The sequence below is a fragment of the Haliotis asinina genome, chromosome 4 (genome assembly GCF_037392515.1).
Source record: "Haliotis asinina isolate JCU_RB_2024 chromosome 4, JCU_Hal_asi_v2, whole genome shotgun sequence".
Classification (NCBI taxonomy): Eukaryota; Metazoa; Mollusca; class Gastropoda; order Lepetellida; family Haliotidae; genus Haliotis; species Haliotis asinina.
In genome coordinates this window covers 23700492-23717749 of record NC_090283.1, presented here as the reverse complement: position 1 = coordinate 23717749, position 17258 = coordinate 23700492, and the positions used below count along the sequence as shown (strand labels likewise).

Here is a 17258-nt window from a genome sequence, read left to right as displayed (position 1 = left end):
CTGCGTACGGCTATGAAATTGCACAGACATGTAGGATATTTGATTTCCTATCCGTTGGTATAAATATAATTGCGGCTACCTCAGGGGTTTGAGAAATAGACACTGCTAAAAGTTGTCCAAAACTTTTGTGTGTGTTCAAAAACAGTAAATTTCTCAGTTTTTTATCATGCACCAATAAAAGGACTCTGCTACGATTTTTTTTATTTGGCATCTTTACGGGAAGTGTCAGCGAAGAAAATACAGCTTGATATCTGAACGACATAAGTGTATATGAAATGGATGTATGTGCTAATGCATAACGTCATACTCACAAAATCAAAAATGACCCGCAATAAATGTCAAAAATCGATTTTCTACTATGACGTCAAACGTCGACAGAGAGGTCATGCACGTATATAAGGGGGCATAGCTCAGCTATGGTTTACATTAGGTCAATGTAACTCCGATCACATGGAGAGAATTTGCTGTGGATATGGACAGTATATTTTCGTGATGTTTTGTTCACAGTGAACCAAACTATTCCAACACAAATTTCCCCAATGTGAGAGGATACCTTTTGGTAGTTTCACAATTTGTAAGAAAAGATACAAGTGTACTACATCAAAATTCAGGCAATAGCGATTTGGATGTCCTTATCCGATACATATTTTAGTTCTTAGATTCCCATATTCTCCTGTTTGTGTATATGTATTTTTATTAATTTTCCATCATTATTAACGGAGTAACAGCCACATTTTCAAACGTAATGAAATAACTGAAAATAATGCGACATTTTAGTTGACGTCACAGCATGTTTTGTGCATTTTGTGACGTCGGAAAAAGACTACTCTGGTTGCTGATTAGTATATATCTAACCTAATTTCCACTCAATGTGTAAAAGATTTCGGCTTCTGTGTCAGAATTCAACACTTTTCAGCCAAAATATAAAATGAATGGTATTATCACTGAAATAGTGTCCTGAATATATCAACAATTACACGGTTTTACTACATATCTTATTGTGAGCAACACGCGCACCTGCCTAGCATCAATTTAGCATAAATGAAAATTTCACAACACCTGAATATTCATTGAGTATTCATTTAGGAAAAAGACTTTTCTTCTCATGATTATGAAATCAATTCCCTTCATAAGTATGCAATGAAAGGTACAAAGAGATCGATGTTTCAGTAAAGAAGTATTAGAAAATGGACGTAATGCTTGTCCAAATTAAGACTTGACCTGATGTATATATTTTTAATAATTTCCGTATAAATATTGTTTGAGTTAGACATTCTGCCATCGGATATATTTTAATCGCATTTGAATTGACTTTATTATCGAAAAACAATGATAATGAATCATGAAACGTTTTGACAAACTCGCACCTGGTCAATTAATATTCATAATAGTTTTGTCTATAAAAACGACACGAACCAATACAATGAACAAGACAATTCCTTTAAATAGTAGTATGTGTGCCCCTACATTTGATAAAATGTACAAATCATTTTCATTAATATTATCCGTTTTACTTATAAGTTGGAATTAAATCGTTGTTTATTAACCTGTTCATATGAAACTGCAATATTTGTCCCAACGTACTGAATATTGCACATTACGGGAACTGAAGCACATGTTGCAGTAATGGCTACGTGTGATCTTCCAACACCTGTGTAGAGGCTTAAAATGTGGTATAATACACTTACTTAGACAGTTTCCCATGTAAATATTATTCAAACAATCAAAAGCTTACCTTAAAGGATACCTTATATCCACACATGATATGGTGTTGAACATGGATATACGTAGATACTGAAATCAGTTTCATGAAAAAATATCTGAACGATGCGCAAAATATACATCACAATACTAAAAGTGCAATCGGAATGGTATGGGCATTGTGTTTACTCTTGTTCAACCGACCTTCACCTCAAAACAATTGCCTAATATGTGCAACAATGTTGACGTATGACATCACTACCGATGACCGATTTCTTTCAAAATGGCGGCTTCGTTGAGAAGGGTACACAGGATTTTGCGACGACATTTTGCTTGATTCAGGGATCTTTTGTATATAAATGTGAGATGTAAGTAATCAGAATTATTCTGACTATCTGTGTATTGTGATATGTTCTTATCGTTTACATTGTAAATGACGGAAGAAGCCAGAAATGCCGATAAGTACCGTTGTCGTTCTGCGTGATTTTGCGTCAGTCCTGGCGTCACGCTGCACTAAAAGTTTGACAGTTTCTTATGAATTACCAAATTATTTCATTGTATCTATTTTCAATTTGCTATTTTTTGCCACGATTCTCTTCCCCTGAATATACTAAGCGTATTGAGCCATTGTAAGCAATGATTAGAGGGCTGGATGTTAGGAAATTTCCGAAAATGCTACGCACTGTAAAATTGGATTTTTTCTTTGTTTACATTTCAGTCAAGCGCTGTCTTTCGAGCACAGCGTTCGTTTTCATACAAAGTATATTTCGTTTCGTTTTGTCTAGACAGTTGGTATTGGTGACAAAGACCATCTGTAATTTGATTCTAAGATATATGGGGAATTCAATGATGCATTTGTCGCAGCTAACTATGAAGTATACATGATGTAATGGGCTTCTCAATACCGGCCTTCTCGAAACGTGATTTTGTAAACACTATCCAATATGGCGGAAAGCGCACTTCGGCGTTCGTGTAAGTGTATTTTCGAAAACATCCCAACCGATTCTGGGTACATCGGTGACGTTTCAGAATTATCATTCCGGGTTACATGAAAACTTGATGTCAGTGATCATTAATATGCTATTTTTGAAATTCATTACTCCCAGTAATTATCCGATTTTCACATTTCAAAAGATACTGCAAATAACGCTGTGAATCTCGATTTTGTACAGTTTGAAAAATGGCGACATTTACGATGAAGCCTATTTTTGAAAGACGATTTTAAGCACTTTAGCTTGGTCTGAGATAATAGTGGATGGTATCAAGAAACTGGGAATTTTCCGTAGATTTCAAAACTGTGAAGTATTTATATATGCGTGGTATATTTAGAATTTTATTAGACTTCCAAGGGAGGTATGTAGAGGAGGGACATATATGTCCCTGTGGCATCCAGGGGGTTAATACAAGCATGAGTTACTGAAGATCAATTGTACCCCGGATTTTACAAGTAATATCTCGGTGTAGTGATAATATGATTGTAGTCAAAAGTCATTTTGATCTACATGTATTTAATATGGAACTTTCATATAATTATATATTCAGCGTCTGTTTGAAACATTTTATCTGAATATCCGGAATGCATGTGGGTTTTATGACTAAGTGTATTGAAATTTATGCGCAGTAAAGTCATGCATTTGGGTTGTTTTTTTTTCAACAATAATCATTATCTATGACAATGCTGTTTGGTTTTTACCATTTTCTGTTAACTGTTCAGTTGAATTTTCTTCGACACTCTTTAAATTATACAATTCATACAACATCCTGTGACACTTGCCGCGCGAACAGAAGAGGGAGCCTGAATAATCCACAATGTTTCTACCAATTAGTCACGACGTTCTAACTCATCTGAGCAAGGGAAGTAACTGGGCATAGAGGGAAAATAAAAATATCAACGGCGCAATTTGTGTATGTGAACCGGTAGACGGATGTTGCGCTAAACACTAAATGGCTTCTCGAAGTACACATTACATCATCATCATCGTCATCATCATCGTCATCATCATCATCAGCAGCAGCAGCAGCAGCAGCAGCAGTAGCAACAGCAGCAGCAGCAGCAGCTTTGTTTGCATGTGATTGAGTTCTGTTGGAATTGCAGAAACTGTGTTTTAGGCTGTTATCCTGTAACCCTGTATCCTTGAAATGTACACAATTGCAGGATATATGTCAAAATAACCCACATCGGCATAACCTTGCTCCCCTAATTAAGAAACGTTCACTACGGTCCTGGAGTTGTTTTGCAGGGGTGCGCACTTATCTTCTTGGATTGAAATTTTGTTAAATGACCAATAAAGCTCGCGACCCCCTTTCTCAAAACGCTGTATCCGCCTCTGGCTATTATTTGTAATTGTTTATGACATGTCGTTTGTCTGTTTTAATTTTTTTATTTTTCATTTTTTTAAATAGTGACTGTGAGAGTCTATGGTAGCTAAATCCTCAATAGTTTGAGTATTAAAGTTGCTATTTTTAGGTCATCTAGCGTTTATAATGAAATTAAGGTTAATTTGGAAACGGACATACATTTAGAAACAGTACTTTGTAATGCAATATCATCCAATTCTAATTTGCATAAAGTCATGCATTGTCTGTTCCAAATAAGCCCCTTTGGACTCTGAGAAAAACACATTGTTCTTTGTTTGCACTAATCTATCCATAGTAAAGACTCTCTTTTATACGTTTGCCCTCTCCCTAACACCGGGACTGTAGAGTTAGGTCGGATTTAGCTTAACAGGTATTCACACTAAAGCACATTACCTACACGAATTGTAGATATAAATGCGAAAAGATGTTTTCCTTTAACCGACAGTACTTGAGTTGCTCACTGGACACTGTATAATCAGAAACCTCGGATAACCCAAGCTGCTTGAGAGGCGGAAAAAGGTTAATAGTTACGACTTACCCATTTTCAACTAGGTTAACAGGGGCAATTTAAACAAACTCGTTTGCATAAGATGAGACCACATGTATTTCACGTACGTAGGACTGAAGCCTTGGAGACTCTCAGGAGACAAGCTGCCAGACACGGTCAGCCATCTAAAGACTCTCCAAGCTGGACGTTGTTTACCTGCAACTGATTCTTGACCTGGCCTCTACGCATGCACAGGGCTACATATCGCCACCGTGGCATAACATTCTGAAGAAGTTATAAGTCATTCTATTTGTATAAATGAAGTCTGAAGGAATGTAAGGGTTAATGGGTAGTTTGGGTTTTTTTTACAAACAAACAAACAAACAAACAAATAAATAAATAAATAAATAAATAAAGGTGTCAACTTTAATTTTGAACAATGGGCATATATTTGACATCTCGGGGAATATTTCAGTCTGACTTTTTCTTGTCATTCACATATTTGTGTTCAGGGAATCCAGTTAAAGTTCTACTTAGGGTATAACAGCTATTGATTTTGAGAGGTAAAAATGTTGTCATTTTCCAGTTTCTGCTTTGGCATTTACTTTGGGTGGGTTTTTAAATCAGATTTCATTTGCGGATTCAATAACAAATCTCTTTTGTGATTATCAAACCCTTTTCAGGGTTGAGGTGAACATGTGGTAATAATTACGTCATAATATTTAATATTTCTCCCTTTAGTTGTATCTGCTACACAGGCATCCTAGAGAAGGACGTAGGGCCTTGCTACCAAAGCCTTAAGGGGCATCCTAGAGAAGGACATAGGGCCTTGCTACCAAAGCCATAAGGGACATCCTAGAGAAGGACAAAGGGCCTTGCTACCAAAGCCTCAAGGAACATCTGAGAGAAGGGCGTAGGGACTTGCTATCAAAACCTTAAGGGGCATCCTAGAGCAGGGCGTAGGGACTTGCTGCCAAAGCCGTAAGGGGCATCCTAGAGAAGGACAAAGGGCCTTGCTACCAAAGCCTCAAGGAACATCTGAGAGAAGGACAAAGGGCCTTGCTATCAAAACCTTAAGGGGCATCCTAGAGCAGGGCGTAGGGACTTGCTGCCAAAGCCGTAAGGGACATCCTAGAGAAGGACAAAGGGCCTTGCTACCAAAGCCTCAAGGAACATCTGAGAGAAGGGCGTAGGGACTTGCTATCAAAACCTTAAGGGGCATCCTAGAGCAGGGCGTAGGGACTTGCTGCCAAAGCCGTAAGGGGCATCCTAGAGAAGGGCATAGGGCCTTGCTACCCAAGCCATAAGGGGCATCCTAGAGAAGGACATAGGGCCTTGCTACCCAAGCCATAAGGGGCATCCTAGAGAAGGACATAGGGCCTTGCTACCAAAGCCTGAAGGGGCATCCTAGAGAAGGACATACGGCCTTGCTCCCAAAGCCTTAAGGGGCATCCTAGAGCAGGGCATAGGGACTTGCTCCCAAAGCCTTAAGGGGCATCCTAGAGAAGGGCGTAGGGACTTACTGCCAAAGCCGTAAGGGGCATCCTAGAGAAGGACATAGGGCCTTGCTACCCAAGCCATAAGGGGCATCCTAGAGAAGGACATAGGGCCTTGCTACCAAAGCCTTAAGGAACATCTGAGAGAAGGGCATAGGGCCTTGCTATCAAAACCTTAGCGGGCATCCTAGAGAAGGGCGTAGGGTCTTGCTACCAAAGCCTTAAGGGGCATCCTAGAGAAGGACATAGGGCTTTGCTACAAAGCCTTAAGGGGCATCCTAGAGAAGGACATAGGGTCTTGATACCAAAGCCTTAAGGGGCATCCTAGAGAAGGGCATACGGCCTTGCTACAAAGCCTTAAGGGGCATCCTAGAGAAGGACATAGGGCTTTGCTACGCAAGCCATAAGGGACATCCTAGAGGACATAGGGGCTTGCTGTCAAAGCCATAAGGGGCATCCTAGAGAAGGACATAGGGCCTTGCTACCGAAACTTCAACGGGCATTCTTGAGAAGGGCATAGGGCCTTGCTACTAAAGCCAAAGCGGCTTAAACTCAAGTCATTCAGAAGCCAGGTGGCGTGAATAGTGCTGCTGTAGTTAACAACAAAATAACCAACCAAAGGTCTGAACTTAGTAAAAGGTGTTTGGGGTATATTTCTAGATACAAAGTTTAATCCCTAATGTAACCTGAAGAGTTCCTTGGCAGAAATTCACGGGAAGTCATTCGGGCACTTTGTTTGGAATGTCGTATCTGGAGGTGGAACTTATCCTTTAGGGAGAGGAGTCAGGTAGTGGAAAGGGGAAGGTGATGACTGATGGTTTCATTGGTTGGGTTATTGTTCGAAACCGCACTTAGCAATAATCTGGACAGCTACATGAACCAGATCAAATACATATCAAATGGCAGAGGACAAACACCGCGTTCACAGTTAGAATCTTTATTGAAGATCATTAAAGGCACACAATGCAAACATGTTTTATTTACGACATTTTTGACAAAAACAAAGATGATTTTGTTAACATTATTTCCAGAATAATTTTTGTTACAGCATTTAAGAAGGAATTCCAATAACTAACTTTACCCTCTTTTGTAATGACCGCTCACTGATCACCCTTGTAAATAAGATCATTGTTTTCAGATTTTTGTTAAAATATATAAGTAGGAATTCCAGTACCTAAACTGCCTCAGTTTTGTAATTACTCCTGCACATTGGTCATCCTACGGACAGAAGGACACCACCGAAATACGACGCACTGTGGTAGATTTCATATTTTGTAGTAATCTCCACCCACACCTCTTGCCCTTTCTGCAGACGATCAACAGTTTGGGCAGAAGCATCCACGTCACCAAAACTTGACCCTGTTTCCATGTAGCCTGCCGCCATGTTCACCCCTCCTGTCTTCTTTATGTAAACGTACAAGGCAGTGTTGGACCCTCCTCCCATTTCAAGCTGTGTCCAGAAGACATAGGTACCGCTGACTGGCACTGTGAACTTCCCTGTGTATCTGTTGTAGCCGGAGCCGGCGTTGTAGTTGACCAATTGGAATTTCACTGGTGATGCTGATGGTGTATGGCTGGGTGGATCATGTGCTTGGAAAGCCACATTTGGAATCGTTGTTGCTGTCAAAATAAATAGAAAACAAAACTAAATCATGAGTCATGATAAGATAACAAATCCTACCTGACTCAGAAATTTGAAAGAATAAATTATCTGACATTTACAAAAAGTCCAACTTGATTTTTATAGAACAAGTCCGAATCGTTTCCATAGAAACCAGAAAAAATAAATGCCCCAAATGTGCATACAGCAAAATGTACCACTTCAAATTCTGTTTCATATCTCTGCCAAGTTTTGATGAAACATATTGACAGGTTTTCGGATTGTGCTCCGGAAACGAAGTCCACTGCTCCCTTTTGAGCCAAGTCCAAATTGTTTCCATGAAAATCGAGAAAAGAAAGAAATACCAAAAATCTTTAAATAGCAAATAAATAAATAAATAAATAAATAAATAAATAAATAAATAAATAAATAAATAAATAAATAAATAAATAAATAAATAAATAAATGGTAGCAGCTGCTGCATACTGCACGGGCAAGGCACTAGAGAAATAAACATGACACTGACTGTAAGATCTCACTGTATGTTAAGCCGTGTTAATGAATGTATCTGGATACATAAGAGTGGTTTCTACTCACCGACATCAGACATGTTTCTTTCCAGAGCTGCAACTTCCAAGGATGTGGAACTGAGGTTGTTCCGTATCATGTGGACATCCGCCTGTAACGTATTCATCAAAGCATTGTTCAGCTGCACGTCGTTCCTCATGACATCTAGCAGTGTCAGATTCAGCTGAACGTCACCATGCGAGCTACCGTGTGGTATGGATTTTAACTCTGTTTGGACTGAAGCAATGTCGTCTGCTGACAATTTCACCTTGCCCTCCAGGATATTCACGGCGTTTTTCAGTGAGGATATCTCATCAGTTGCGAACCCCTGTTCTGTCTTGCTGGTCTGCAGGTCTGACAGAGCGGTGCGTAGTTGTGTCTGCGTGTTCTGAAGACCCGTCATTGTTGCCTGTAGATCTGACCGAAGCTGCGCGGTTGTTCTTTGGAGGACGTCCACATTCTGCTCCAACAGTAAAACGTGCGTCTTCAGTGTTGACATGTCATCTGTACCTTCTGTCTTTGTCGTTGGCAGAATAAATCCTGAGACTGACCCAGACAGAACACACAGAAACACAACATCAACAACCATGACACCCTCTTGCTTTTAGTAACAAAACTGTAGAACAGATGCAACTATAGTCTGGTTCATAATTATTGAGAATTTTTCTTCTTACTTTGAGCTATCCTAACACCTCAACTGATTCACTGATACTTAAAACTAAGTAATGGTATAAGGGAGGTAACTCATCTTGGCCTACTGAGTATAGTACAATTAGAGTTACCTCCCCTGAATTTGTAGCAGACGTCATTTTCCTCAGCACTGTCAACAATGTCTGCTGAAGATAAAAGAAGGTTGATTTTTGAGTTGTGTAATCAAGGAATTGATGATGTAAATACATTGGCAGAGAGAACAGGAACTCCTCTTTCTACTGTGTATAGGATTAGGAAGAATTTTAAAGAGGGAAAGGTTTTTGGGCACCAGAAAGGAGCAGGGAGACCCAGAAAATTGGACTTCTCAGATCGCGTCCGGCTGGGAATTTTAGCGTCTAAAAAGCAAAGGGCAAGCATCTCCACCATCAGGTATGGAATGATAGAAAGGGGATCAACAGTTGTATCAAAATCTACAGTTAGAAGAAATTTGATTGATCTTGGATGGGAGAAAAAGACTGGAATTCCTTCTCCTCTCATGAAACAAGAACATAAAGACAGGCGTGTTGAGTGGTGTTTGGCACATGAAAACTTTGACTGGGAAAATGTGATTTTTACTGATGAAAGCTCAATATGGGTATATCCCAATAATGTGAAAATATATACAAAGTCTGCGTCAGCACCGTTGTATCGACGACCTAAATACAGCCCAAAGTTTCATGTATGGGGAGGGATATCCTTATTAGGAACGACCCCGCTGTGTGTGTTTGAGGGAAATCTGACAAGTCAACGCTACACTAACATATTAGATAATTTTCTCCTTCCAAGTGCACATGTGTTTTATGGAAATGACTGGATTTTGCAGCAAGATAATGTTCCTAAACACACCGCAAAACATGCCAAGCAGTGGTTTCAGGAGAAAAATGTGACTGCATTACCATTTCCTACATATAGTCCTGACTTAAATCCCATTGAGAACATTTGGGGGATGATGAAGGAATGTGTGAATCAAAAGGGGTTGACAAAAATTGAAGACATGAAGAGAGAAGTGGTCCGATACTGGGACAGCATAACTCACGAAACACTAACCTCTCTGATAGGAAGTATGCCTACCCGTCTTAGACTGTGCCGTGAAGCTCAAGGAGACTTGATAAAATATTAAATTGTTACCTACACGACATGAAAAGGTCAGTTCACTTTCACAATACATTCAATTTTATCTGATTTGTTCTCGTTTAATAATATGAAATGCTTTAGCTATTCTCAATAATTTTGAACCATACTGTATCTCAAAGTTAAGTCACGTGACAAGTCTGTACTTCGGGCGATAACGGTCTGCTTTTGCTGCAAGTGCTGTTAGTCTGGTACAGCTTATTAAAGACTGCCGCCATATAACTGGCACATCGCTGAGAGCTGCATACAACAACAAGCGAAAAGGGTTATAAAAGAAACAGCATCTTGCTTCCTGTCCACATTGGCAATGCTTGAGATCCGTGATGCGAAACCTTCATTTCTTTCCTATGTCTGTCATATGAATAGGTCGGGAGAAGACAGTGATAACCCACACACACCTACTTTCGAGATAATCGCTTTTGAAAGTTTGGTCAAATATGCAAAATATTGGTGTGACTTTTAATATAAAGTTCATCTTTTTGTAATCATGTATACTCGTGGAACGGTGCAAAAAAGACACAGTACGTTTCGTTTACTGGGAATTGTGCTCGAATATACCCATTGTAAAGATTATGCGTTGGTCATCACAATCATGCCCAAAACGAGACTGTCATACTCTTGCTCAAACATCGATATGTGTACTTGTGTTAATCCATGTCAGATTCACGCTAATAAGGAAATGGACGATTGTGTAAGTAAGTGACCATTATTTGATATTATGCCATTTTTAATTCCAAAAGACACAAACATGATCTGTGTTGTTTTCTTTAATCATTGTGTAACTGTTGATACCATTATGTGAAAATCCTTTAGACTTGACACTAGACATTGTGACATGCCCTTGAAGAAATGTGATGTCAAAAAAGTCAGTTCACAATTCTAATATTAAGAATTTAAGAACTAAGTACAAAACAACTTAGCTATGTGTACTGCCATGTTATATTGAGAAATGAGCCATGTTCATGTCCTATTTTCTTTCGTAAAGGTAGACATATTGCCGCCACCTATAGCGTTTGATGCACACGTTAACTCAGGTTGTGAAATGTCCGTCAACCATTGTTTGCAATATTTTATTTTACCGGCCGGCCATCAGGGCCTGCTGCTAAATGCAGGCTTTAAAATCTGAATGAAATCTGTATGCCCATTTCGTTAAAGTCAAACCAATAAAAACAAAATAGACTACAATGTACAAAGTTTCACACTGTTTATACAAAATCAAGCCTATGGCACACAGAGGAGTTAATATTTGTTGAACTGGTGTTGACTTTCTACGGCGCTGAAAAACCAGGAAGTGAAACTGTAAGTTATCGTAGCATGAAGGATCGTAGGTGATCCCCGAGCGTTAATAAAGAAAACATGCGGATGCATTCCAGTTGAAATATAACTGACAGATAATTTACTGGAGGATATAAGGGCCCGCACATATTCGAAACTGCTGGCCCGATACAATAACAACTGGCGCTGGGCCTCCGGGCCGGGGGTTATTTCGATTTCGATTCAACTGCTTCTGATTGCATATAATTTGTTCCTAATCACCAGATAATTCTGCCCAAGTGCTGTTGGTTGGGTACATCGAATAGTGTAGTGTTGTTAATCGGAATCCCTCCTTTGAATCCGCCTATGGCATGCGCCCCAAAGCAAAGCACAGCTACGACAGTCCCAACCGTCCATGTTAAGGTATAGGAGTTGCAAGCTCCTTGGCCTAGATTTTCGAAGCTCTCTTAGCGAAAAGATGGTCGTTAGTGCCTTACGGCTATCTTAGCGCTACAGATTTTCGAGAAAGGGGTGGTCGGGTGCAAGCACACACACTGACGCACACATACAGATCTGTAGTAGGGGTTGATCTGCAACAGTACTGTGTTATCTGGTATTATCGTTATGTCGGTATACCGGAAAGTCACAGCAAAACGATACCTGTTGCATTTCCGCGATGTCGTTGCGCAGCGATCGCTTTGAGGAACGGGGCCCTGGGCCTCGATTTTCGAAGCTCCCTTAGCGCTAAGAGAGTCGTGAGTATTATACATTAATATTAACTTACGACTATCTTAGCGCTAAGGGAGCTTCGAAAATCTAGGCCCAGCTCAAGACATACGTAATCGCGGTGCTGAAGTGATCAACAGATCCATGCCGCAAGGCATCTTGGGATACTTAACGTATGCTAAGACTGGGCCCAGTAAAAATTTCTGCCCTTATGCATCTTTGTTTACATCAGTAAACAACAACAGTCAACTACCCGGATTATGCACGTGCCTCTCCCGTTTCCGACAGAGTTTCGTCTGACCTCAAACAGGCAATGCTAAGAGAATTGCCATCGCGTACGTTGATCTTCCTCCAGCGTGTGTTCCCTCTAGCATGTCATTTTTGCAGAGGCTTATAGAACAACACCTGTCCAACTTCAATACTGAGTTTGACTGAGAAAGAATTTTGACTGAGATATATACTTTGGATACAAAGACTATGTATAATCCAAAATGTATCCTGAAGGATTCTTTGGCCGAAGTTCCTGAAGTCATGTGGCATTTTGTCTGGAATGTCATATTTGGTGATGGGATTCACCGTTTGGAGAACAAGTCTTGAGAGGATATAATGAAAAACATGACGCTCACTGTCTGAGTTTTTATTCAAGACCATAGAAGGCACAAAACGCAAACACGCTTTACTCTTTCAGCACTTTTGGCAACAGCAAAGATGATTTTGTTAAGACTGTTTTCAGATTTTTGTTATAATAAAGTTAAGTAGGCATTCTGTAGGAATAAGTACTTGCCTCCATTTTGTAATTACTGCTTATTGATCACCCTTGTGAAATAAGAGCACCACCGAAGTACGATGCACTATGGTAGATATCATATGCATTAGTGACCTCCACCCACACCTCTTGCCCCATCTCTAGATGTCCAAGAGCTTGGGCAGAAGCATCCACGTCACCAAAACTTGACCCTGTTTCCATGTAGCCTGCCGCCATGTTCAGCCCTCCTGTCCTCTTTATGTAGACGTACAAGGCAGTGTTGGACCCTCCTCCCATTTCAAGCTGGGTCCAGAACATATAGGTCCCTTTGACTGGCGCTGTGAACTTCCCTGTGATGCTGTTGTAGCCGGAGCCGGCGTTGTAGTCGACCGTATTGAATTTCACGGGGGTTGAAGAAAGTATATGGCTGGGTGGATCACGTACTTGGAAAGACACATCTGGGGTCTTTGCTGCTGTCAAAAAGAAAGAAAACCTCTGTTATTGGTTCATTCAAAGTAATTCTTTCGAGAAAGTTTGGTGCATATTTCTTGTCCTTTTGAAACTCGACGCTCACTGAAACAGGTTAGTTGTCTTTGTTGCGTCTTTCAGTTGGTTCTTGTGATGTTGACTCCTGGATTGTTTGGTCCACAATTGATTATTTATATATAACGCCGTCATGTAGCGGGAATATTGGTTAGTATGGCGTTAAACAATACGGAAGAATGAAATATAGGTCCATACTGCACGGATAAGACGATGGAGTAATGGACAGAGCATGGACTGAAAAAACTCTCTGGATGTTGAGGGGTGTTAATGGATTAATCTGGAGATGTACTAAAGGAATAAGAGCGATTTCTACTTACCGACACCAGGTATCTGCCCTGTTGGCAATACCGGCATGGTTTTTAGGGAATTCATTTCACTTTTCAGAGAGCCATAAGCCCTTGTTGTGCCTTGCTAGTCTGTAAGTCTGTCAGGGCGTTCTGTAGTTGTGTCTGCGTTCTCTGAAGTTCTGCTTGAAGCTGCGTCGATGTTCCTTGGAGGATGGCCATGTTCTGCTCCACCTGCAGAACGCGACTGTTCAGTGTCATCGAGTCACCTGAAATGCTAAGGATTGTCGCGGGCAGAATAAATCCTGAGACTGACCCTGCACACAGTAATAAACATGGAAATACAACATCCATAGACATGATACGTTCTTGCATTGAGCTCAAAAAGCTGCACAACATATGCAAAAATCTCAAAGTTAATCACGAAGGAACACGTGACAGGTGTGCCTATCGTTCGATAACAGTATTCATTGCTGCAGGTGCCATTTGTCTGGCATAGATTATGTACAGACTCCGATAAGGGAATCTTGGCAGAATTTTAAGGCTAGAAAGCGACGGCCCTTATCAGCCACCATACCATGTAACTGACGTGTTGCTGCATGCGGCGTAAAACAAGAACATAAGCATTCATCTACGCTACTATTCATCTTGCTATGTGCACTGTCATGATACACTGCACCCGTGAAGATGCTGGTTAGAACTGATCTTCAATAACCCATGCTTGTAACGGGATCGGGTGGTCAAGCTTGTGACTTGGTTCACCACAGGCAAACTGTAGCGCAAGTGGCTTGCGCAGCATGGAGAAAATGCTAAGTCTTCTTACATGCGAGCGAAGGGAACAAAGGTTTGCAACGTACATTTGATCCTCGCTTCGGTTCGAAGAATATATTTCATGTCCAAATAAAATATCGCCACCATCATAGGTATACACCCATTTCTTCACTGGTTGTGCTCTCACCCTTCCAACCCCATGTTGAACAATTACTTACGTGAAATATTCTTTATTCAACATTTTAAGCATAGTTTGTGGTATCAGACCATTCTTCGCCTCCATTACCCCTGCCAGCTTCCGGTACGAAGGAGTGAAGGAACTGGAGCCTAATATTCCATATGGAATACTTACAGTTACCTCTCCTGCTTAATTCGCCCATTACGCCAGAGTTGTTTACATGTAGAATAAATGTTACGAAAATTCTAACAATAGCGACGACAGATCAGACAAATAAACTCCAACAGGTTCATGATAAAATTAGACAATATGCTATTTCTTTTTAATGTTTGCTTATTCTTGTTCCGTCACTCCGTTCAACCGGAAGGTGGCAGGGGTAATGGAGGCGAAGAACGATCTGAATGCCACGAGTGGCGTTCACAATGTTGAATAAAACAGATTTCACGTGAGTAATTATTGACATGGAGTAGGAAATGTAAGAGAATAACCAAGTGAAGAAATGGGAGTGTGCCTTTGATGGTGGCGATATTTTATTTTGATATGAAAAATTATTTTTGATCCGAAGCGAGGGAAGTACGTTGCCAACCTTTGCCCGCTAAGCTCGCATATTAGAAGACTGGTCATATTCTCTATGCTGCGCAACCCTATCTGCGCTACAGTTTTCCTTTGGGTTGACACATCGGTTCCTAGTAGCGTAGATGAATGCTCATGCTGTTGATCACATAATTGTCTGTTCCAGACTCGATTATTTGCAGACCGCCTCCATTTTGCTGGAATATTGCTAAGTGTGCCGTAAAACTAAACTCACTCACTCATATTGCATTGATGCATGGCAGGCGTGTAGAATAAGGCATATTGGTGTTTTAAATAGAGGCAGCGGTCGAAATAACCGCCGACCCGGAGGCCTAGCGCCGGTTGTTACTATACGGGCCGGCAGTTTCAAATATGTGCAGGTCTTTATGGCCTTCAGTAAATTATCTGTCAATTATTTTTCAGCTGGAATGTTTCCCCATTTGTCCTTTACAAACATTCGTGAATCATCCACGATCCATCCTGTTACGTTAACTTACGCTTTGGCGTAGAAATGTCAAAACCAGTCTAACAAATAAAAACTCGATCCTCTGTCTGCCACAGGCTTCGCTTAATTTTGTAGAAAGAGTGTGAAACTGAGTACAGTGTAGTCTATTTTGTTTTTATTGGTTTGACTTCAACCAAAATCCCTGCATATTGTATTCGGGGCCTGCAGATTTTAAAGCCCGCAGATGGCAGCAAGCCCTGATGGCCAGCTGATAAATTAAAGAGCAAACAGTCACGTTACATCTTAAGTTACACATAGACCTGCAGTTCTGTATAGATCATTCTTACCCTTGATATTCAGCCATGCAAGTAGTACAAAACAATCAGGTCCTCAAGAACATGCAGGTCGTACAGAACATGTAGGTCGCCCAGAACAGGTAGGTCGTCCACAATATGTAGGTCGTACAGAATATGGAGGGTGTGCAGGACATGTAGGTCGTACAGAACTTGCAGGTCGTAGAGAACATGTAAGCAGTACAGAACATGCAGGTCGTATAGAACAGGTAGGTCGTCCAGAACATGTCGGTCGTTCAGAACATGTAGGCCGAACAGAACATGCAGGTCGTATAGAACATTCAGGTCGTACGTACAGAACATGCAGGTCGCCCAGATCAGGTCGTATAGAACATTCAGGTCGTACAGAACATGCAGGTCGTCCAAACTATGTAGGTCGTCCAGACCATGCAGGTCTTACAGAACATCCAGGTAGTACAGAACATATCGGTAGTACAGAACACGCAGGTCACCCAGAACATGTAGGTCGTCCAGAACATGTCGTCAAGAAGTCTACCCGGACACCCCATCCACTATCACCCCACCCTGATACCCGTTATGTTATTTATTGATATCAAATTTGTAAGAAATGGCATTATATTCATCAGTTCGAATGCTGAAATTTCGTGTTTTTCAATATCGTATCATGTAGTATGTTCCAAACAGGTGACTTATCAGTATCTCCAAATCTATAAAGTCAAAACAACCTTTCCATCACTACAGAATAATATAGTACACTTTTTAATCTATTAGGCAAATGATCCTCACCATGGTGTTCGGGTTATCCATTCGAACCCAACTGGCCTATGGCAGCGCTTCTGGTCTGTGCGAGGAAGGAGACGCTTGTGGTGCCCTTAAGTGCACAATGTTCTTTCTGTGCACTTAAGACCATTGTGCATTTAAGGGCACAACAGACGTTTGTCGTCTTCGAACATTTGGGGACTAATGTTACACGGTGTTTGTATGACATCTCAAACAGGAACATGTTTAAGAAAAAACGTGTCTGGGTGTGGTGGTATGAATGAAGGAGTGTAGCTTTAGGTTGCTTGTTCTTCTTGTCTGTCAGCATTCCTGCAATGTCACTACAGGTGAGCTCCATGTGTGTGTGTGTGTGTGTGTGTGCGCGATATATAAAATCGAATTTGAGATATCAGTAAATGAACAATGATTATGCAGGATGTAAAATAAATCGAAGAATATTTGGATAAATTGCAAATTGCCATGGGAAAAAGGGGACGCCTTTTACAAAAGCACCAGAATGAAAGACTGAATGACAAAAAGCACCCACATCAAAGTAAACGATCGAGGTGCAACAGTTCGCTTAAAGAATATTGTTGATCTTTCACATAAATCATCATTCTAATCGATTAATGT

At 40.6% G+C, this 17258-nt stretch overlaps 2 protein-coding genes across 2 annotated transcripts; both read right to left on the bottom strand.

The window, feature by feature from the left end:
• Positions 1-7255: 7255 nt before the first annotated feature.
• On the bottom strand, positions 7256-12800 carry LOC137280857 (uncharacterized). The gene is made up of 3 exons (XM_067812050.1): positions 12795-12800; positions 8240-8810; positions 7256-7662 (listed from the first exon to the last, which is right to left on the bottom strand). The coding sequence occupies exons 1-3, from the start codon at positions 12798-12800 to the stop codon at positions 7256-7258; spliced, it is 984 nt and encodes a 327-aa protein (XP_067668151.1).
• A 21-nt stretch (positions 12801-12821) lies between these two features.
• On the bottom strand, positions 12822-13960 carry LOC137280856 (complement C1q-like protein 2). The gene is made up of 2 exons (XM_067812049.1): positions 13691-13960; positions 12822-13220 (listed from the first exon to the last, which is right to left on the bottom strand). Exons 1-2 carry the CDS (start codon positions 13958-13960, stop codon positions 12822-12824), a joined length of 669 nt encoding a protein of 222 aa, XP_067668150.1.
• Between the last annotated feature and the right edge of the window lie 3298 nt (positions 13961-17258).